A 22582-nucleotide genomic window follows, 5' to 3' on the forward strand; every position below is an offset into this window, starting at 1 on the left:
TCTGCTGTGCGGACGTGAATCTGAAGGCCTCTCCTCTGTTAAAGATTCGGAGAGGCCTTTATATATGATTGTGAATTTTGAAAGTCATTGCACGAGAGAGAGAGTGAGAGAGATGTCACAGAGTCCCTGCCCTGTAGCAGGTAGAGGAAGCAGCCTGAGTTTTTCAAGAGGAATGAGTGTTTTCAAAAGCAGTAGTCTTGCTAGTTATCGGGTACAGGCATGTCTTTCTTTTTTCGGCAAGAAAAGCGAAAGGCAGTTCTAATCTTGGGAAACACAAACAGCAGGAAAGCTTGGCCCAGACCTGCAGCACATCTGGGAGTGTGGGAGTGGGTGCTCTTTGGGTGGCAGCCTCTGGTGCGCTTCATTCTGTGGCCACGTGGCGTATTTCCGTGTCTCAGCTCTTACTGCGCTGGCTCTGTTCTCTGGTGGGCTCCTTCCCCATGGCAGGAGGGAGGGCCTCTGACTTGCGGTCTCAGGGCTGCATGAGTCCTCCGAGCAACGGATGCACTCCTGGGTGACCCGGCCACCCTGGGCCCGCTGAGAGCTTGGGCAGCCTTCCTTTGCGGGAGGGGGTTACTTTCCAGTAGCGAGAAAAGCTATGACAAATCTAGATAGTGTGTTAAAACACAGAGATGTTACTTTGCCAACAAAGGTCCGTATAGTCAAAGCTATGACTTTTCCGGTAGTCACGTGTGGACACGAGAGTTGGACCATAAAGAAAGCTGAATGCCGAAGAATGATGCTTTTGAACTGTGGTGTTGGAGAAGACTCTTGAGAGTCCCTTGGATTGGAAGGAGATGAAACCAGTCCATCCTAAAGGAGATCAGTCCTGAATATTCATTGGAAGGACTGATGCTAAAGCTAAAACTCCAGTACTTTGGTCACCTGATAAGAAGAGCCAACTCACTGGAAAATCTTTCCCTGATGCTGGGAAAGATTAAGGGCAGGAGGAGAAGGGGGTGACAGAGGATGAGATGGTTGGAGGGCATCACTGACTCAGTGGACATGAGTTTGAGCAAACTGTGGGGGAGGGTGAAGGACAGGGTGGCCTGGCGTGCTGCAGTTTATGGGGTTGCGAACAGTTGGACACCATTCAGCAACTGAACAACAAACAACGGCCGTAAGCGGAGTAGACAGAGCACCTTGAGGGTCTGCTGCAGGTGACGAGAGCGCATCAGGGTGAGCTCGGAGGAAGCGACCAGAACTGAAGGCAGAGTAATGAGAAGTTGCCTTCAGAGAGGTGGGAATCAGAAATACTTCTCTGGTACAAGGGTTTTAATTTGCATCAAAGCGACACACGCACATGAGTTCGAATCCCACTCGTGTGCGTATCACCTCAATGCAAACTAAAGCACAGGGGCAGGTGTGCACCGGTGAAGCGGAAGGGCGTCGCCCGCGCCAGCCTTTGCTCGCTTAGTAGCCAGGTGCCGAGCCACCCGCGGCCGGGCCGGGCCGGGGCGTGAGGCGGTCAGTAGAGCTGACGTGATTCCTGCCTCTGCAGCTGTCGGTCTCACGACTCAGACGGTTCACGGAGATGCCGCCGAGGGTCCTGACCTCTCCTGACCAGGAAAGAAGACAGTGACAGGCAACACAGGGCAGGCTCTCCTCGCCGGCCGCAGAGCTGAGGCCTGGAAGAGAAGGAGCTGGCTCTTTGGAGAGTTCCTGAGAGCAGCGAGGGCCAGAGGGCCTGGGAGGCGGCGGGACCGAGTGATGGGGCGGGATGCCTCCTCAGCTGCACCATGTGACTGCGAGCGCCCTTGGCCCTGGGGTGTGGCCAGAGTTTGTGATAATGGGTTATAGCTTCAAGCCACCTTATTCACTTAACACGGAAACAGCTTTCTTTCTGAGGATCTTGCAATCTATGCCCCATGAAGCCGCCACAGCGAGTGTGAAGTTGAGAGGGTCATTAAGCCGCTGAAGAGTCCGCTGCTTCTAGCATGCCGGTCACTTCCGTATTTGGCCGTCTTTTGGTGTGTGTCTGACCCTTCCACCTTCTTTGGTGAGAGCAGTGCACTCTGCTGCCTTTGCCACACCCAGGGATTTCTGTCCCGGCAAGGTGTTCGCCCCCTGGCTGTTCTAACCTTCCTTTTCTCAGAGGCCAGGAAGGTACTCTTAGACCTGCTGCAGCACCGTCCAGCCAGCTTCCTGCAGCAAGCAGGGGTTCTGTGTCTGCGCTGACTCAGCTGCTTCTGGCTGCACGCGGCCCGTGGGCTCTGGAAGCCGCTGCTGTGGCTGAAATGCTTCTATTTGACCTAATTTTGGATAAATTTGAACACCGCATGTGGAGTGGAGTGTGAGCAGCTGTGCCCTGCTCAGGAGCCCTGGCCAGGCATCAGGGCACCTGGGTGTCGCAGCTCATGTCTTTGGAGATTGTTCACTTGGTCCTTACTGTTCCTTATTCGGTCACTCAGTCGTGTCCGACTCTGTGACCACATGGACTGCAGCACGCCAGGCCTCCCTGTCCATCACCATCTGTCGGAGCTTGTTGAAACAAGTCCATCGAGTCGATGATGCCATCCCGCCATCTCATCCTCTGTCGTCCCCTTCTCCTCCTGCCTTCAGTCTTGCCCAGCATCAGGGTCTTTTGCAATGAGTCAGCTCTTCCCATGGCCAAAGTATTGGTGCTTCAGCTTCAGCATCAGTCCTTCTAATGGACGGGTTGGATCTCCTTGCAGTCCAACGGACTCTCAAAAGTCTTCTCCAACACCACAGTTCAAAAGCATCAATTCTTTGGGGCTCAGCCTTCTTTATGGTCCAGCTCTCACATCCATACATGACTGCTGGAGAAACAATAGCTTGGACTAGGTGGATCTTAGTCAGCAAAGTAATGTCCCTGCTTTTTAATATGCTGTCTAGGTTTATCATAGCTTTTCTTCCAAGGAGCAAGTGTTTTTTAATTTCATGGCTGCAGTCACCATCTGCACTGATTTTGGAGTCCAAGGAAATAAAGTCTCTCTCTGTTTCCATTTTTTCCCCATCTTTGCCATGAAGTGATGGGACCAGATGCCATGATCTTAGATTTTTGAATGTTGAATTTTAAGCCAGCATTTTCACTCTCCTCTTTCAGCTTCATCAAGAAGCTCTTTAGTTCCTCTTCACTTTGTGCCATAAGGGTGGTTTTATTTGCATATCTGAGGTTATTGACCTTTCTCCAGGCAATCTTGATTCTGGCTTGTGCTTTATCCAGCCCTGCATTTCGCGTGATGTACTCTGGAATGCCATCACCTCCACTAGCTTTGTTCATAGCGATGCTTCCTAAGCCACTTGCCTCTCCACTCTAAGATGTCTGGCTCTAGGTGAGTGATCACACTGTCATGGTTATTAGGGTCATCAGGATCTTTTTTGTACAGTTTTCTGTGTATTCTTGCCACCTCTTCTTAGTATCTTTTGTTTTCATTAGGTTCATACCTATTCCGTTCTTTATCGAGCCCACCTTTGCATGCAATGTTCCCTTGGTGTCTCTAGTTTTCTTGAAGAGACCTCTGGTCTTTCCCATTCTATCACTTTCCTCTATTTCTTTGCATTGATCGCTGAGGAAGGCTTTTTATCTCCCCTTGCTGTTCTTTGGAACTTGCCATTCGAATGGGTGTATCCTTCCTTTTCTCCTTTGCCTTTCGCTTCTCTTCTTTTCTCAGCTATTTATAAGTCCTTCTCAGACAACCATTTTGCCTTTTTTTCCTTGGGGATGGTTTTGATCACCGTGTACTGTCAGTATTTGTAAATAAACGGTGATGGGTGTGTATTAACGTCTCGTTTTTAGCTCCTCGTGTATTTCGACGCCATTTCTTTTAAGACACTAGGGGGCAGAATTACTGTGTTGATTGGTTTTGAGATAAAATTAAATCATCTTGTACTTTTATATAAATAAGGTACCTTTAGCATCTAAAGTTGGTAATTTTTGTTTTTGCATTGCTTAAACAATGACAATAATCTCACCCTCAGTGAAAATTGAAACCTCTGAATTTGCCCATTTCAGGTGTTCTTTCTTAAAATAGGAGCCAGTCTGAGTAACGGCCTTGTGTTTTCACTTTGTTGCCCCTCGTGTTAGAGGAGGGGGGTGAGCCCCACAGTCACTGGCCTGTGTCGGATCCCATCTGGTGCAAACACACAAGAAGGCACCTGGTCTCCACTTTCCAAACGCTGGGAAACCGGCTGCCCAGGTGGAAGCAGGGGGCGCCGGCAGCGAGCGACAGTGCCCATCACTTTGCCACGGGCAGGGCTGGGTCTGGCCTGTGGCCACCGTGAGGCTCCCTGCTGCTCACCGTGTCGTCTAGTCGTCCCGTCGCCTGCCCTTTCCCACCGCCCTGCAGACGCCTGCCCAGCCGCGGGCTGCATTCCTGCCCCCCTCGCTGCCTTCCCGCAGGCCCAGCTCGCTTCCCGGTGTCTTCAAATGGGCCTGTGTTCCCCTCTATGTGTGGGCCAAAGTAGCATTTCTCTTTTGTGGAGAAAGTCGAGTCCCTCGGGTGGGTGCGTCTTGGGTGGGGCGGGGCGGGGCATGTGGAGCTGGCTTCGTGTCCGTCCCGAGGTGGGCTAGAGGAAAACGTGAATCCCCTCTGCCCTGGGGGAGATCTGGGCCCTAAGGAGGACGCTGTGGGGAAGCTGCAGCAGAGCCTGCCTGGGGCTGCTGCTGATGTGCAGGGCCGAGCGCAGATGCCTGCCTGCCTGCCTGGCTGGCCCGCCCGGGTGGTCGCGCCATGGTGGGCGTGGGGGCCACCCGGCCCGCAGCTTGCTGGAGCCTGCAGGACGGCCGCGCCCTGCCCGCCCTCAGGGCTGTGGCTTGGGCTGTCCTGGCTGCAGTGGCCTGACTGCAGGCCACGTAGGGGCTGCTGCCCTTTTTGTGGTGCTGCGTCCATTGTCAGCACCAGCGAGGCTTCCTGCTCGGAGCCCCTGGAGAGGCTGGTCTCTCTGGGGAGGAGGGTACGGTGGGGCGCCCGTTTCCGTGGCCGCTCGGTTAAGGAAGCGAGTTGTCAGGCTGGAGTTTCCTAAGTGCCAGGTGTCCTGAACGTGCGGCTGTAGGAAGGAGCCCTGCGTGTACCCCTTTGGTGTAAAAGCTGCACGAGGCTGTGAAGCGTCGGGCCGCGAGGAGCAGCACAGACGTGTCCCCGTAATCCGCTCTGTTCCGGGTTGTTTCCAGGGACGTTCCGGAGGATCACTGCCGCTGCCTCGAGGCTCCTGAGGGACAGTGCGGACGGCGGCTTCTACAGCCTGGAGAGCCTGAACGCGCGGGTGCGCTCCGTGGTCCCCACGCACCCGGCCCTGGTGTTGCTCTGGTGTCAGATCCTGCTGCTCGTCGGCCACACCGACTACCGCTGGTGGGCGGAGGTGCAGCAGACGCCCAAGTACGTGCGCTCCCCTGGCAGGCCCGCCCAGCTCCCGTACGCGGCTCGCAGCGGCCGGAGCTCGGCCCGGTCTCCCCAAGACACTGAAAGTCTCTGCTGCCCATCCCTCTTTCTTTCCTGGACACCGTTGCAGGGAAATGTGGTTTGACTGCAGGCATTCAAAAGAGCTGCTGCTTTTCACACGTGACTTCCTTGCAAGCTCTTTGACACCGGTCCATCTTTTGGGCCATTCTTGTCCTGTGTCCCTCCTGCTGGGTTCTTGTTCTTAAATTGGTTCCAGAGCCAGACATGTTGCAACGTCTTAACTTTGTTATAAGTTAAATGTGGTTCTGGTTATTCTTAGATAATGCAGTCATTATTTAGCCGCGTTTCAAAACTACCTTATTTTTTGTCATTCAGAAAGACTTAGAAAGTATGTGATTGTGGGTGGTCTTCTTTTTGTAAAAAGTTTTCAGGTCTGACTCTGATTTTGGGCCCCCCTTGCCCAGCCATGTGTGCGTATGTGGAGATGAAAGCTTTGATCACTGCCCCTCCCCACCCCCGCCCAAAACTGAGTCCCCAGGGCAGTGTTTCTGGAAGACTCAAGAGCCCCCCAGGAGAGAAAGCTCTGGAAACAGGAGGCTGCAGGGCCGAGGTCAGCCCCTCTCTACTCGGCGCGAGGCTGTGCCGGTGGGCTGCACGCTCAGGTGCCCGCCCACCCTATGCTGTGTGCCGTGGGGTGTGCGGAGGAGGAGTCAGTGTTTCCAGCCCTCCGTGTGCTCACGGCGAGCCGGGGGAGCAGACAGTGAGTGTCTGATGTGCTTCAAGGACAGTTTAATCCCGCCATAGTGGTTTCAGTGCCATGAGTCAGGAACGGAAAGTCAGAGTCCCTTCCTTGAGAGCTTCTTCACTGTGCCTGTGAATCGCCTGGGGAGCTTGTTCAAATCAGATTTGATTCACCCAGAGAGTGGGGCCCGGGACTCTGCATTTCTGCCCCAGCTCCTGGGGCTGCCGGTGTCTGGTCTGAGGGGCCTGCCCTGCACACCGAGGCCCTGTGGTGGGTGCTGTCTCCCTTCTGTCTGCCCGCCTCGCACCCGCGGGTCCTCGCAGCTAGCTCAGGCCCCTCCCCACCTAGGCCTTCCTGGTATGATGGGGAGGACGTGGTGAGACTCCCCAGGCTCGTCCTGGGGCGACGGCAGGAACACCAGAGGCTGGCATCCCAACTCCTGAGCACCCGGCCGTCAGGTCCAGCAGTGGGCGTGCTCCTTGGAACAAGCCCTCGTTGCTCCGTGCGTTCGCTTACGAGCAGCTTCTGGGGAAGATGCCTGCCGAGGCGCCTAGGGGTGTAGTCTCTTGACCTGCAGATGGCTCTTGAATGGTGCAGGCCCCCAAACTACATGTGTGTGTTCAGAGTGTGTGCGTGTGTAGTGAGTGTGTGCGTGTGCCTGAGCACAAGAGTGGCAGCCTACTGTAGCTGAATCTAGGTGAAGAGTCTGTGACTGTTAATTGAGTTATTCTTTCAGTTTTTCTGTTGGTTTGAAAGTTTTCAAAATAGAAGTGAAGGAAAAAAGATGGGCAAGGGCCTTTAGAGAGCAGCTCCAGACAGTGGCCAGGAGGAGGTCTGCACTGGAGGGAAGCAGAGTAATGGGAAATGGGGACACGAGAGAGTTTCCAGGTGAGAGGTCAAAGGGCGTGGGCCACCTCTTATGAAACAGAGCGTTTATATATAGAGTTAGTGAGAACGGATGGCTTTGAGCCACAGGCCTCAGGTTTGTGATACTGATTTAGTTTTTGCCAGATTTTTACAGTCGAACTTAAAGTTTCCTGATTTCTCTCCATATATTAGCAGATACAGAAAGGCCGTCCATCCTGGGTTCTTAGCTCAGTCTTCGCTTCCTCAGGAAAGCTTCGTGATTTCTCTTAGATTGGTGAAGTCTCACACTATCTGCTCTCACTCCAGCCTTTGCCCCTTTTTTCTAGCGTGTGTTGAAACTGTAATTAGATGTTTATTTGAGTGACAGTTTGGTTTCCATCTCTCTCTCCCTTCAGAATGTTATCCCCACAAGGGCCCTCACTGTATTCCCGGGACTAACATGAGTTAGTGATTTAATTACCCTGATAATAGAAGCAATGATAATACCTTGGTAAAGGCCCTTTACGTATAGATCACCAAGTGATCACTGAAAGGTGATACGTAAAAGGTCACTTTTACAAGTGCCAGGTATTGTTCTAAGGGCTTCCTGTTATAATAAGTTATTAAAACCTCTAGTAATGCATGTTTATTACAGATGAGAAAACTTCTTTGCCCAGAGAAGTAAAGTAACTTGCCTGCGGTCACAGGTTAACATATGTGCGTGCATACGTGATCCCCCAGGTTGTTTATTTTCACCTGTCGTAGCCTAAACTGGTGCATCAGTGTGCGTTCATTTCTAGGCCCTCTGTCTGCTGTTTCCTTGGCCTCCGTGTCTGGGTTTAGGTCAGTGCCGTATTGTTCTGATTGCTGTAGGTTTGTAGTGTAGTTTGAAATCAGGGCGCATGATACCTCCAGTTCTGTTCTTCTTTCTCAAGCTTGTGAGAAAGAAGAGTCTTTTACAGGTTCTGTGTGAATTTTAGAATTTTTTGTTCAAGTGCTATGAAAAATGCCGCTGGAATTTGGATAGGGATTGCAGTGAATTTATAGATTGCTTTGTGTGTTATGGGCATTTTAACAATATTGTTGTTGTTTACTCATTCAGTTGTGTCCAACTCTTTGTGACCCCCGTGGACTGTAGTCCACCAGGCTCCTCTGTGCATGGGATCTCCCAGGCAGGAGTTCTGGAGTAGGTTGCCATTTCTTTTTCCAGGGGATATTTCCGACTTAGGGATTGAACCTGCGTCTCCTGCCTTGCAGGTGGGTTCTTTCCCTCTGAGCCACCTGGGAGGCCCTTTAACAGTATTAATTCTTCTAATCCGCGAGCAAGGAGTATCTTTCCACTCGTTCGTGTTTCTTTCATCAGCGTCTCAAAGTTTCACCTCCTTGGTTGCATTTCTTCCTGGTTTATTATTTTCGATGAAATTGGGGTTTCACTCATTTCTCTGATAGCTTGTTATTGGTGTATGAAAATGCCACAGATGTCTGTATACAATAAGTCCCCTACACACAGGCCTCCGCGTTGTGAGCTTTCAAAGATGCAGACGTGTGTTCGCGTGTTGAGTCGCACAAGGCCCACGTGTCTGGTGTGCAGTGTTGCGTGCGTGCCTCGTCTAAGACGGCTGTGCTTTGGGTACTGTGCGGGACTGTGTAGGGTCCTAGTACCGGGTCTTTATTTTAAGACCAGGGTATCATCTCTGATGAGAGGAGAAGAGCTACTACCCAGACATCACTGGATCGTTTTTTTTAAGAGAGTAGATATAATTGAATCCAGCAAGGCACTGGAACCTGTGCCATCCACATCAGGATGAGTGAAACTCCATCTCGCCCTCCGTCTCCTCTTGCTGACGATCCTTCCACTCTGCCATCTCCCACCCACTCTCCCTGCCCAGTCACTAATTTTTCTTGCCTGTTCACTCAGGGCCAACCCCTGTGTGTCAGCTGTTGTACTATACTTTTCAAGGTACTTATACTGTAAGATTTATTTTTTTGTATGTTTTTTAATGTGCTATTTGTGTGAAAGCTATTTATAAGCCTGTTACAATACAGTGGGCTTACAGAGCTGATTGTGTTAGTTGAATACTTGGGCCGACTTTGTTGGGCTTAGGACAGAGCTCACTCGCACACAGGGGACTCCCTGTGTAGATTTAGTCTGCTGAGGTTTTACTGAACTCGTTTACTGCTTCTAACAGGTTTTCAGCGGACCCCTTAGGGTTTTCTATGTGTAGTACCATGTCACTTGGAAGTAGTGAAAGTTATGCTCCTTTCTGACTTGAACGCCTTTTATTTCTTTTTCTTGCTTAATTGTTATGGCGAGGATGTCTAATACTGTGTTGAATAAAAGTGGTGAGAGCAGGCACCCTTGTCTTATTCCCGATCTTAGAGGACGAGCTTTCAGCTCTTCACCATTGAGTGCGATGTCAGCTGTAGGTTTGCCAGAAATGGCCTCTGTTGTGTTGATGTGTGGTCTCTCTGTACCCGTTTTACTGAGAGGTTGTTTTTTTTTTTTTATCATAAATAAATGTTGAACTTTGTTAAGTGCTGATTCTGCTTCCGTTGAGATGATCGTATATTTTTTGTTCATTTTGTTAACATGATGTATTGGTTGATTTACAGATGTTGAACCGTCCTTGGCATCTCTAGAATAAATGCCGCTTATCGTGATATGGGATCTTTCTAATGTCCTGCTGCATTCGGTTTGCTGGTACCTTGTTGAGGATGTTTGCGTCTGTCTTCATCAAGGATGTTGTGCTGTCGTTTGCCTTTCTTGCGGTGTCCTTGTCTGGTGGTTAGGACGCATGTCCACTTCCAAAAGGTGAAGGTGAATTACTAGAGTTTGGGATACAGAGTAGTACAAGCCATTTTTTTTGCAGGTATACTCTGCGGATATAGCAGTGCTTCATCAGATTGTCACCGAGGCTCTGTACACAGCCCAGTACACGCCGGCTCTCAGTTGAGCCCAGGCTCCTAGGCCACACGTCCTGGAAGTACCCGTGGCTGCCACAGTGGGCTCGGCTCTGCTCTGCTCTGCTCCTTATCTGGGGGGCTGCATCCTCATGGGCTTATCCTTTGCTTTCTACTGTCAGGTGGGCGGGTCCTGCATATGCAGTCACCTTCTATTTGGGAAGATCATTCACTATCAATAGCTGGCAGCATCTGTCTTGGGCGCTTGCCCTCCTACAACCTGGGACCAAGTTTGGGTTGACACTGGACTTTCTCTGTGTCCACCGCTAATATTTGAATTGTACATTCTCCACTCCACCTTCAGAGGCTCTTTCCCTCAAGGCTGTACCATGGCGGAACAGAGTTAGAGCTCGAATGCAGGTCATGTTGGGGCTGGCAGGAGGGCTGATTGAGAAAGGAAGGGTTTCTGTCGACATATAATTTGCAGTGCAGTGAATGTGCTCATCTGTGCCCAGTGAGGTCAGGTCGCCCACCACAAGCAAGATTTGGGACAGTGCCGTCGCGGCAGGCGCTCCCCCGCGCCCCCCCCACCCCCCACCCCCCCGTGACCGCGCGCCGTCTTCTGTCTCTGCGTGCGGCCTGTTGCAGAATGCCTTGTGAACCCTCTGAGCCTGGCTTCTGTCGCTTGGCTCAGCGCAGTCCGGGCTCATGCACCGTGTTGCACACTCCGGAGCTGGCTGCTTGTGGCTGCTGCACCGATTTGCGTTGTGTGCACGGCCGCTTATCCATTGACTCGTTGAAGAACAGAAATGGTAATGAAAGTTTTTATTTTTTTACCTGTAGAATTTTTTTATGCCAGTTCTCGTCCAAACGCTGAGATGTTCGTAGGAAAAGTTGACACATTTCAGAATATTCTAGTCCTGATGTCGTCTCCATCTCTGCTAAGCCTTGGCCGGTGAGGCGAGGGGCTTGTCTGACTGTCCCTCGAGTCAGCCTGCTAGCATAGCAACTGCTGCATTTTAAGAGTGGAGGCCAGAATTGAGACTCTCAGAGTCCGGCATCATTGATGCCTTATCGGAGTCATATGATAAGCCTGTGCCTTAGTTCGTATGCCTTATCGTAGGCAAATGACAAGCCTGTGATGATGCATCCCCCAAATAAGGAGCGGAGCCGGGCAGACCCCACCTGTTCGTAATGGGAATAACAACACGGTGAGAAGTAAATGTGAACTGAAATAACCTTTGCTGGTGAAGAATTAATTTTTCAGAAAAGCTTTTAGTTGGGGTTTCCATGATAACATGGACCCTGCAGGCATGTTTAGGCTGGTAACTGAAGAGTGAAACGTGGGCGTGGGGGGGCTTTCTTCTGGATCCTGACAGCTTTCAGGGCCTTCCAGAAGCTGTAGCTGTGAGATCAGATGCCGCCAATGAGAAGAGAGCACGGAAGCGTATCTGCAGGGTGGAGTCGGCCTTCAGTCAAGCTTAGTTTCCGGCCTGTTCAGTCTTTTCTTTAGCTTCCGCGTGGGCTTTATCCTGTAGCTCAGGAGTAGATCACTAAGAGTGGCCTCACACGTCATTCTGCTGTGGCCGTATGTAGAGTAAACTGACTGTTGGACCTGGGACGGGGCAATGATCACCTTCAGTGTTGTGAAAGGAAGCCCACTGCCACCTCAGGAGCGCCGTCAGAGCTTCTGTTGCTCCTTCTAGAAGACGCAGCCTGTCCAGCACGAAGTCGCTGAGTCCGGAGATGTCTGGCGAGGACGAGGATCCCGACGTGGCTTCCAAGCTGGGGATGTGCAATAGAGAGATCGTGCGGAGAGGCGCCCTCATTCTCTTCTGCGACTACGTCGTAAGTGTGCAAATGCTGGCGGTGGGGGTCGGGTTCATGCAGGTAATGCTGCTACTGACTGACTGCTGCCGTCCCACCGTTCCGCCAGTGAGAAACTAAATTTGAATCCTGCTCCTAACTATAGTGAGAAATCAGACTCAGAGTCTGGTCCCAGGAGTTTAGGTTCGTCTGCAAAAGGCTGGGTCAGCTATCACTTGCTCAGGCCTCTTGCAGCACCGGGCGCCTTTGTTGTCTTCAGTGACAGTAATGATGGAAAGAAGCTACAAATCTGGCTGAGTGAGGTTCTGATTAAAATCTGTTTTAATCTGTGGAAAAGGTTTTCAGAAGTTAATTGCCGCGTTTTAAATAGATTCCTGTTTGAATGACATTCTTTTAAAATATGACTCTTTTAGTATTTTTTTACCATAAAATTATACTCATCTCTTATTTAACACAGAAAATTTGCAAAAGCCAAATAAGTAAACAGAAGAAAATTAAACCTTAATGGTTGTTACTCAGAGAGGACCCAACATTCCACCTCGTTGAGGTTTGCTCCTTTCTCTGGGTGGACGGAGAATGCCGCCCGCCTCCGGGGCAGACGTGACATGCTCCCCTCCGCCCTCTGCAGAGCTCTTTTCTGCCATGATAGCAGTTTGTTAATACTTACACTTTGCTTTACATTCTTGTTGTTGAAGTAGTTTTTCTATCTTGTTCCACTTTTTAAAGTAATTTGGTATAATTATATAATGCTGTTTTCACAGAACAGTAAGAAAAATATTTATTTTATGTTAATACTATCAAATTATCCCACATAGAAAGTATTAATCATTAACCCGATGGCAGAAAATGTATCTTGTTTTGCAGTTTCTGCCTAGGATCAGGAATTTTAATGAAAAGGCAACACACATATTTTAAAATGTGTACTTTTTATCTCCTCATAAGTCTTACATGAAATATCTCTCCTTAAGGTCCATCGGATCTGTAGGAAGCATTCATATTTTAGATTCGGAAGCTATCAGGACTGTGACAGTCAACAGGGAGCTCTTTCTCTCCACTGACTCGTCACAGAGTTGGGGCAAGAGTAGCTAGAGCGCTCCCATCAGCAGGCCGGACTGAGGCCCAGGGCGGGGTCGCAGGGTGCACTCCGGCAGAGTGCCGCCTGCCCAGGCGTCTCACGCGGCCACCACTGCCCTGAGTGCCCCGCGCCCCTCAGCCACACTCAGTCCTGGGGCCGTGCTACTGGGCTGCGCGTCCCTGGGGCCTGAAGGGAGGTCACGGCCACGGTGTTTGGTTGTTGGGGGCGGGGTGGGAGTCAGGCTCTGTGACATGTGTTCGCCCTCATCAGTGTCACTGTCCAGACACTGGGCATTTTCAGTGAGGGCTGCGGTCTGGAACCAGCGCACTCCTCCCTGCCCGTCCTGGCCTCTTCTTGGCGTCGCCATGTGTGTCCACTGGACAGGGGCCTCTCATTGCTGGCTTTGTGCTCAGTGCCAGAACCTGCATGATTCGGAGCACCTGACGTGGCTCATCGTGAACCATATTCAAGACCTGATCAGCCTGTCCCACGAGCCCCCCGTGCAGGACTTCATCAGTGCCGTCCATCGGAACTCTGCCGCCAGTGGCCTTTTCATCCAGGCAATTCAGTCTCGCTGTGAGAACCTCTCCACTGTAAGTCTCCCGGGTGCCGGCCTCTGCGCGTTTTCTCTGCCTGAAGAATGGAGCGTTGGCGCTTCTGGCTTCTCTTGCTGTGGAGCGCGGGCCCGGGGCGTGCGGGATGCAGAGGCCCCAGAGTGTTGGTGCACGGGCTTTGTCGCTCCACTGCGTGTGGGGTCCTCCCGGATCAGGGATCGAACCCGTGTCCCCTGCGCTGACAGATGGAGTCCTTACCCTTGAGCTACCGGGGAAGCCCCTGTAACCTATTCTTTCCACTGGGCAAACCCGCTGCCCTCGTCTCTGTCCTCCTCTCGCTCTGCAGCCCACCATGCTGAAGAGAACTCTCCAGTGCCTGGAAGGGATCCACCTGAGCCAGTCGGGCGCCGTCCTGACGCTGTACGTGGACAAGCTTTTGTGCACGCCGCTCCGTGCACTGGCTCGCGTGGTCGAAACCCTTGCTTGTCGCCGGGTGGAAATGCTTTTGGCCGCAAATTTACAGGTACTAGAAATAACACTGCGGGTTGATTTTTACCGGAAGCTTGGCAGGGCAGGCGAAACTCTGGGCCGGCTCCTTTTCCACAGGCGGCGTCTTCACGGCCGCGAGGGAAGGTGCAGCGCGGCTGCGTCGGTCCTTCCCGTGTGTCTGGCATCTGTGCTTCCTGCGCTTCCAGTCCGCCTCTGCTCCCAGGAGCCGGACGCAGCTGTTGTGTTTTGTAGATGAGCACGGTGGTTCTGACCTCCTGTGCGTCGCACACGCTGACGTGGTCTTGTCTCCTCTAGAGCAGCACGGCCCAGCTGCCGGCGGAGGAGCTGATCCGGATCCAGGAACACCTGCAGAGCAGCGGGTTAGCACAGAGGTAACGCGGGGCTGGGCTTCTCGTTGCAGGCACGGAGACGAGGGTTCGCAAGGGCGCAGCCTCACAGGGCAAGAGAGGGACGTGCGTTCTAGGTGGCAGATGGGCCTCGAGAGAGCCTTCAAAATTACTGGTGTCTGTGTGCAGAGTGCAGACCCGCTCTGCTGCGTTAGTCCCGTGGCTGAGAAGGGTGCGTATCGACATAGCTCTCACTTACCATCTGCTCTGAGTGGAAGTACCGGTGATCATCTCTGTCTTAGGATCAAAACCTGTGATCCGATCGCTGAGTTAGACAGCAGAGCTGAGACACGTTACCCAGAAGTGTATCTACAGCTCATCAGCGTTCTCTCTCCATAGCAATCTATCACCTCCTTTTGTCTGCAGAGCCTTAGAGGCCTTTATCTGAAATCCTGATATCTATGACGTGAGTGTATTTCCATCACTGAGGAATAAAAGGGAGCTTCACCTTCTCTCCTGCACAGTAGGGAAGAGGTGTGCAAGAGAGCTGGGTCAGCGTGCTGCGACTGCTGTCTCAGGAGTAGCAGTTGATGGTCTAACTCGGAGGGACAGGACTTGCTGGGCAGTGTATGGCCTTAGGTGACTTGTCAGTACGTGGAGTGACTTACATTGTAGTCTGCATCAGAACTTTGTTGTTCTCAAAACAAGTGATGGGAGGTCAAACTTTCTCTTTTCGTCCCTAGATGAGGAAGAATAAAAATACCCTGTGCCAGATGAGGTGATTCGTTCATGAAATGAATGTAGATGGGTGTAAACTGTGTATTATGTGGGGACTGAGTAGATTTTGTGCACTGGGGTCGTACCTGGTCCACTGTGGGTTCATGAGCAGCGCTGTGTGGCTGTCACGCTGTGTGTCCCTGTGGCACTGCTCGGTGTGAATGCGGTTTCTGGAGAAGGCTAACGGGCCACGTCTCTGTGGAGGTGGCCCGTCACCTGGGCCTGACTTTGCACCGTGACTTGTGTGAATGTTGGTGAGAAACAGCTCTGCGCAGTTTCAGGCTCGTCTCGTCTCGCTGGAGGAGCCCGTTCAGCTTCTAACCCACCTGTGATTGGCTTCCAGACACCAGAGGCTCTACTCCTTGCTGGACAGGCTTCGTCTCGCCACCGCACCGGGGTCGCACGGCCCCACGCCCCCCGTCACGTCCCACCCCCTGGACGGGGATGGGCCCCTGGCACTGGAGGCAGTGAATCCTGACAAAGTAAGTGTCTGCGTGTTGACACCCCGGCCCTCGGGTCGCTGAGGACTGCTGTCCGCCTGGGCTGTGGGGTGGCTTGGGTGGCAGGCTGTCCCGGTGCCCAGCGCGGCCCCCGAGGGCCCTCAGCCTGCCCCAGTTCTTGCCGGCGCTGGCCACAGTTGCATCGGTGACAGGGCTGTCCAGTCCGGCCCTGGCTTTTAGCAGGGGCTGAAGGTTGGATGGCCGATGGAATCGGAACACAGTGTCTGTGGCCCACCACCCAAGTTGTCTCCTCTGCTTAGGCCTGCTGACCCGTGTGTATCCACACCCCACCCGCGGGCCCGGACACCTTGTCCTGGGTTGGGAACCACTCACCTCAGAGCTGGGGCCCGTTCAGAGCTCTGGCAGAGTCTGGCTGCTCTCCTTTCTGGGAGAGAGTTCAGTTTTAAATATGTCGTTGGACCCCAGAATCCAGCAGCCCAAGCAGGGACTAGTGAGACCCAGGCCACAGTTCTCAGGCGTGACTTGTCCTCACGTCCACGGCGCTGGCCCTGGGGAGAGGGAGCAGAGTAGACGCCCGGAGGCGACGGGTGCAGTGCCCAGCAGGGTGGACAGAGGTGGGCCTGCTGCCTCGGGGCACGGCTGAGGCTCAGGGACAGTGACGCCTTCAGCAGATGAGAGGAGGTGGTGCGGACAGGTGACAAGTCCACGTCGCCGCCCTCGTGGCCGCTCCCATAGGAGGGCCCGCGGAGTGGTGACGGCCGGCATCCAGTCTCACTGAGGGTCGGTTGTGGCCCAGGGACGGCCTGGTGCCCTCGGGCTGGGCCGTGGACGTGGGGATCAGGCAGCGTGGCCGGCATCTGGTCTCACTGAGGCTTGGTCGTGGCCCAGGGACAGCCCGGTGCCCTCGGGTTGGGCCGTGGGCGTGAGGGTCAGGCAGTGCGGAGACAGGCTGGCGGCCGATTTGCAGTCCCGAGAGCCCGCGCGGCCGCAGCCTGCTGTCTCCTCCCCTTCTGCCCAGGACTGGTACGTGCAGCTGGTGAAGGCCCAGTGCTGGACTCGGTCAGACTCTGCCCTGCTGGAAGGCGCAGAGCTGGTGAGCCGGATCCCTGCGGGCGACCTGGGCGCCTTCGTGATGCACTCGGTACGGGGGCCGGGGACACGGGCCTGGGTCGCTTTCGTCACTGCGCGGGCCTGCTCTGCTCCGCTGCCGTGTGGCCGCTTGCGGTGCACACCCCTCACCTTCGTGCCTTAGAGGCAGGGAGCGTGATGCAGCATGTGATCTCAGCCCCCAAGAGTCCTGAAGGGGGGCGTCGTGTTTAACTCACCCTTTCACGCAAGTAAAGGAGATCAGGTATAGGTGTTAGTCACCCAGGCGTGTCCAACTTTTGGCGACCCCATGGACTGTAGCCCACTGGCTCCTCTGCCCCTGGAATTCTCCAGGCAGGAATACTGCAGTGGGTTGCCATTCCCTTCTCCAGGGATCTTGCCACCCCAGGGATCACGCTTGCACCTCTTGTGTCTCCTGTATTGGCAGGTGGATTCCTTGCCACTAGCACCCCCTGGGAACCTGAAGGAAGCAGGCTCCCTTGAATTGTAGTGAGGTCTGCCTGCTTGTCTCATGCCCCTGACAGGCGGTAGGTGTTGCGGCACGTGATGGAGTAGACTCTGTGGTGATGTTCTGGAAACTAGGAAGCCCCTCCCTGCACCCAGTGCATTCAGCGAGGCCCCCGCAGGCTGCTGTGTGGAGCTGGCCACAGTCTTGGCAGGTCCCCTCTCAGCCCTCCTGGGACCAGCAGCTGATAAGCCTTCAGGGGTCGTGGTGCTGCCTTGAGTAGACCAAGGGGGAGTGAAGTAGGGGCCCAGGGGACAGCCCAGGCGTGACACAGAGCCTCACGGTGCAACCACGGAGCCGCGTGTTCCGAGCGCTGACCCTCCAATCAGCGTGAAAACAAAAGCTCCCTGGAAAAAGAACAGTAGGATCAGTTTGCTAAAGTCATTTTAAAAGCCATTCAGTGAAAGCTGATTTGCTGGCAGATGATGAGCTTACGTAATAACTGATTCATGAATTTTCCAAATTTGCTAATTAGATTTTTAACAGCTTTAAAGAAAGGCTCAGCTGTAATGGCTGTACCAGAGGGCTCAGTTTTGGTCACTGGTGATGACACGCTTTTCTGAATGTTAACTAAAGATCAGCTGGAAAGATCCTTAAATGGCTTTCAAGAGCTGGCAGAGCGCAATACGCATTGAAGCATCATTGAACGAGTGCCGCTTTTCCAGTCAAACTTGCCGCTTTTCCATGCCTGCTGTGACTTCTTTCAGCTGCTTTTGAAACATCACTTGTCTTTTTCAGACACTGGGGACTTTGGTGTTCCACTGATTTCCTGGGAGGCACATCAGCTTGATTTTTGTGTCTGTATCAGTTAGAATTCCGTCATATTTAAGTTTGACTTCAGATAAATAAGAAGGCAGAAACATTTCTTTAAAATTAAAGTCGCAGGACTTGCCTGGCTGTCCAGTGGTTAGGACTCTGCGCTTCCACTCGGGGGCGTGGGTTGAACCTTGGCTGGGGAGCTGAGATCACACATGCCTCATGGCTCGGCCAAAATAAGTAAATAAAAATTGAAGGACCTAGTAGAGTCCAGAAACATACCTCACTGGTCGGATGTTGGATGGGGGTGGTCGGTTATCTGTGAAGGAAGCGGGAGAGGATACTTGTTCACAAGTCGCTGACACCGTGCTTATCTGCCATCTCCGAGTGTCTGTGTTCTGTGCTCTGCTGTGTCTCTTGCCTGACTGAACACATGTCACAGTCGTTCAATCTCTAATGCCCTAATTCAGGAGTTCAACCTGAGCCTGTTGGCGCCGTGCCTGGGCCTGGGCATGCGTGAGATCTCAGGGGGCCAGCGGAGCCCCCTTTTTGAAGCAGCTCGCATGGCGACTCTGGACCGCGTGACCGTTGTGGTCCAGCAGCTTCCTGCTGTCCACCAAGCTTTCCAGCCGTTCCTGCCCCCACAGCCCGCCACCTACTGGAGCAAGCTGGATGACCTCTTTGGTAACTAAACTGAAAGCTCTTCTTATTTTTATAAAATGCTGCAGAGCCAACGCTAGGCTTTGCACCGAGTGAAAGTACAGTGAACACTCTGGATTAACACTCTGAGGCATTTACAGAGGCAACCGGGAGCCCGCCCTGGGCCCTGGCTCTGCGTGTCCTTGGTGTGTGTCCCGCTTTGCCATTCTTCTGAGCGCAGGCTAAGCCTCCGGAAACAGGGCCTGGGCTCGTGGGACGGCGGGGTGTGTGTGGCGCATTGCAGGAGCCGTGTCTGCAGCCGCTGTCAGCTTCGCGGGGAAGGTCAGGGCTCTGCTGAGGGCTCGTCCACCCACGGGCCCTTCTGTTCCAGGGGATGCTGCGCTGTATCGGACTCTGACCACCCTGGCCCGGGCCCTGGCCCAGTACCTGCTGGTGTTCTCCAAGCTGCCCAGCCATTTGCAACTTCCTCCTGAGAAGGAAAGGGACACCGTGAAGTTCGTGGTCATGACCCTCGAGGTAAGCCGCTGTGCGGGAACTCGGGCTCAGAGCGGCGGGAAGTCTGAGGGCGCCGCCCGCAGAGGGAGGAGGCTCCTCTGTCTGAAACCCAGCGGGGCCGGCCGAAGCCCGCCCGAGGCCCACCTTCCCGCAGTGACGTGTCCCGCAGCACGCCCACCCCCACTCTGCTGGGCGCGGCCCCTCCCCTGGTTGCTCCGCTGTGCCGTCTACCTCGTGGTTGGCAGCCCCTCCCCTCGTCTCTGCCTCTGGGCTGGGGGGCGGGCGCTCTGAGGAGTCAGACCTGGGACCTGGCCTCCTGCCCGGGATCTCCCAGGTACAGGGCAGGGAGACCTTGTTCACTTACTTTTGAGTCTGTATCCTTGATGCCGAGAAAGTTTTTTGATTTAGTACAAACCATCCATTTAAAATTTTTTCCAGGAAGAAAAAGTTATGTGTGTTCTAATTTTAGATACTTAAAAAGTAGTGATCTGAGAAGTTTGTTATATTTTAAATTGAACAATAAGCCTGCAATTTTCAGCCGTGGGGAATTGAACGCTCTCGGTGTTAACACTTATAAATAACCCCCAACCCGAAGCGTGTGCTCAGGGTGGGGCACAGCCCTTTCATACGCCCTCTGGAGAAGCGCCCGGCCTGCACCCTGCGCGGCAGATACCTGAAGAGTGCCCACACGCCCACCGCCTGGCCGTGGGGAGACAGCGGCGTGCAGAGGGCACTCACGCCTGCTCCTGAGGCGACGAGCCCGAGTGCTGTGGCGCCGCCCTTCAGACACTGGGGCCGCAGGAAGGCTGGCAGACGGGCACCTGGTGGCCTTGCAGAGGCCTCTGCCGTCGCCGTGGGCAGGGCAGCCCTCCCTGCAGCGCCCCGTTCAGGGCTCCCTGCAGCCCTGTGAGAGCTGCTGGTCCCGTTTCACAGGCGAGGGAAGCCGGGCTGAGAGGCTCGACCCGCTGGGAAGCAGCCAGCACGATCTCACTGCCAGGTTCAGCCTCCGTGACTGGCCAAGGCCAGGCCCCAGGCTCTGGGAGCCCCCCCGGGCTGTGGGCTGTGGGAGCCCCCCAGACTGTGGAAGCCCCCGGGCTGTGGGACCCCTGGGCTTTGGGAGCACCCCCTGGGCTGTGGGAGCCCCCAGGCTTTGAACTGTGGGACTCCCGGGCTTTGGGAGCCACCCTGGGCTGTGGGAGCCCCTGGGCTGTGGGAGCCCCCCTGGGCTGTTGGTCCCCCAGGCTGTGGACTGTGGGACCCCCGGGCTTTGGGAGCCCCCCAGACTGTGGGACCCCTAGGCTGTGGGCTGTGGGACCCCCAAGCTTTTGGATCCCCCCTGGGTTGTGGGAACCTCCGGGCTGTGGACTGTGGGAGCCCCCGGGCTGTGGCAGTCCTAGGGGAGCGCCTGGCCCGCAGCCTGAGTGGTCAGAGCCGGCGGCGCGGAGGCTGAAGGCAGGGCAGCCAGATGAGGCGGGCGTCCCCCAGTGAGCAGGCGGGTCTGGGTTGGGCTAGAGGAGCTCGGGGTGATGGCCCAAGGCCATGGCTCCGGAGGACACTCTGGACGTGCCCAACGGCGGGCCCTGGGCCGGGATGGGGCCCAGGGCCTTCCTTCACACAACCCGCCCCACAGGCACTGTCGTGGCACCTGACCCATGCGCGGGTCCCACTGAGCCTGGACCTGCAGGCGGGCCTGGACTGCTGCTGCCTGGCCCTGCAGCTGCCCGGCCTCTGGAGCCTGCTGGCCGCGCCCAACATGGTGACCCACGCCTGCTCCCTCATCCACTGTGTGCGGTTCATCCTGGAGGCCAGTGAGTCCGAGGCGGGGGCGTGCTGTCATCTGGCCCTTGAAGCGGTGGTCAGCGCCGCAGGGCTAGTCGCAAGTGGTCGCTTGCCACTTGCTCTCCAGGTGCTGAGTTGGGACTCGGGAGTGAGGAGGTGGAGGATTTACGGGCCTTGCCTTCATCTCCAGTCTCCTGGAGTCGGCACTAGAATTTAAGTTGCTTCTGTGTAGATTTGGAATTTCAGCTTCCATTAAAAAATGCATCTGATTTATGGCCCTTTGATCGCTGGTGCTGGTTGACTGTTTCATTCTTTTAGTCGTAAATCATCATAAGACTAATAAGATTACGTTCAAAAAAATTCCTTGTTTTCTGTTATAGTCGAAATGCTTGTTTCTATACTGCATTAATTTTGAAATAAAAGTGTCTTATTCTTTTCAAGGGACAGTGTCCTTAACAAGGGTCATTAGCCAAAATGTTTTTAAAATTGGGTGTTATAGTTTACATGTGAGAGGGGGTCTTGATGTTTTGTATTTTTAAATTAAATATAGAGTGGTATTTTGAAGATTGATTGTTTAAATTGTTTTCATCTGTGCATTTGTAGTAACATGAAAACGAGGATCCAGGGAGTGATTTATCAAAGCCAAGCTTCTTGGGGCTCCAGGCATGCTGTTAGCAGTAATGGATCATGAGCTGTCTGACAAAAGCCCTCAGGGTCAGAGGTGGCAGAGAGCAGGAGGACTGGGGAATCAAGTGTAGTTCAGACCCTGGTGCATTTTAGATTGACCCAGAGATTGATACCCAAGTCTAGTGGGTCTGAAATCGTCCCAAGTTGAATCTAGGAAATTTCAACCTCTTTCGACCTAATCTGTCACTTGGGAAATGTTCATAAGGCTGCACGAATGTAAAAATCTGAACAGAAAGGAGCGGTCGACATGCTCTGGAACGCTTCTGTTTGTTCTGTTGTGACCTTAGTTGTGGTGCAGCCCGGGGACCAGCTTCTTAGTCCAGAAAGAAGGACGAGCGCCCCCAGGTCTGCCAGAGAGGACGGCGTGGACTCAGACACACAGAGTGAGTCTCAGGCTCGCGCCTCTTCGGCCGCGCCTGCGGGGGCTTGAGATTCGGTCACAGAAGAGGCCTCCCGCGCGGTCGGTGTGGACACTTGACCCGACCTCGGCTGTATCCTGCTTGTCCTGGAGCCGCCCCGCTGTGGGCATGCTCCGCCGCCTGGCTCTCTGTGACCCCACTCCCCGCGGGGTGTCCCGCTCAGCTGATGGGGCTACAGGAGGGTGAAGTAAATGAGTCCACGTGAGGCGCCCACGACAGGTCACGTCTCTGGCGCGTGGTGGGCCTGTGCCTCCCATCCTGCGAGGCTGGGCAGGTCGGGGGCGGGGCGGCGGTTCGGGGTGTGTTTCAACAGAAGGGGCCTCTCTTACGGTGGTGTCTGTTCAGCCCCTCAGTACATCGCTGCAGCCTGTGGCATGGTGGCCGAGATGGTGGAGTGCCTGCCGTCAGTGTTGGCCTTGGGCCACAAGAGGAACAGCCGCACGCCCGCGTTCCTCACACCGGTGCTCAGGAACATCATCATCAGCTTGGCCCGCCTGCCCCTCGTCAACAGCTACACACGTGTCCCGCCCCTGGTGAGTCTGCCCTCCTCTGGCGCAGGACGGAAACGAGGCAGACTCTCGGCAGGCCCCCAACTCGGGGGTCCCTGAGCAGGAAGCCAGGTCATGAGCGCTCCGATGCCCGCTGACGGGGGCCTGTGTGCAGTCAAGACGCCCGTCCGGGTTCCTCAGGCGTGGCGTGGCTCGGCCGTTAGTAGAAGTGCTCTGAAACGGGGTGAGGAGTTACGTAGCAGGTGCCAGGCATGATTCTAAGGTCATCAGACCCGTTTGTTTA

The 22582-nt window shown here is 54.2% G+C and overlaps 1 protein-coding gene across 4 annotated transcripts in view; it reads left to right on the plus strand.

Annotated features, from left to right (window-relative positions):
* HTT (huntingtin) overlaps window positions 1–22582 on the plus strand; it is a gene marked incomplete at its 3' end in the record, with an annotated part of 114816 nt that overhangs the window by 87944 nt on the left and 4290 nt on the right. For all 4 annotated transcript variants that reach the window (XM_018049859.1, XM_018049861.1, XM_018049862.1 and 1 more), the window contains 12 exon segments: window positions 5135–5339; window positions 11559–11700; window positions 13168–13347; window positions 13655–13831; window positions 14113–14189; window positions 15265–15403; window positions 16401–16523; window positions 18221–18434; window positions 18781–18926; window positions 20536–20713; window positions 21659–21754; window positions 22136–22323. In XM_018049859.1, the coding sequence (XP_017905348.1) occupies window positions 5135–5339; window positions 11559–11700; window positions 13168–13347; window positions 13655–13831; window positions 14113–14189; window positions 15265–15403; window positions 16401–16523; window positions 18221–18434; window positions 18781–18926; window positions 20536–20713; window positions 21659–21754; window positions 22136–22323 (1865 nt within the window).

This window comes from Capra hircus, chromosome 6 (genome assembly GCF_001704415.2).
Source record: "Capra hircus breed San Clemente chromosome 6, ASM170441v1, whole genome shotgun sequence".
Classification (NCBI taxonomy): domain Eukaryota; kingdom Metazoa; phylum Chordata; class Mammalia; order Artiodactyla; family Bovidae; genus Capra; species Capra hircus.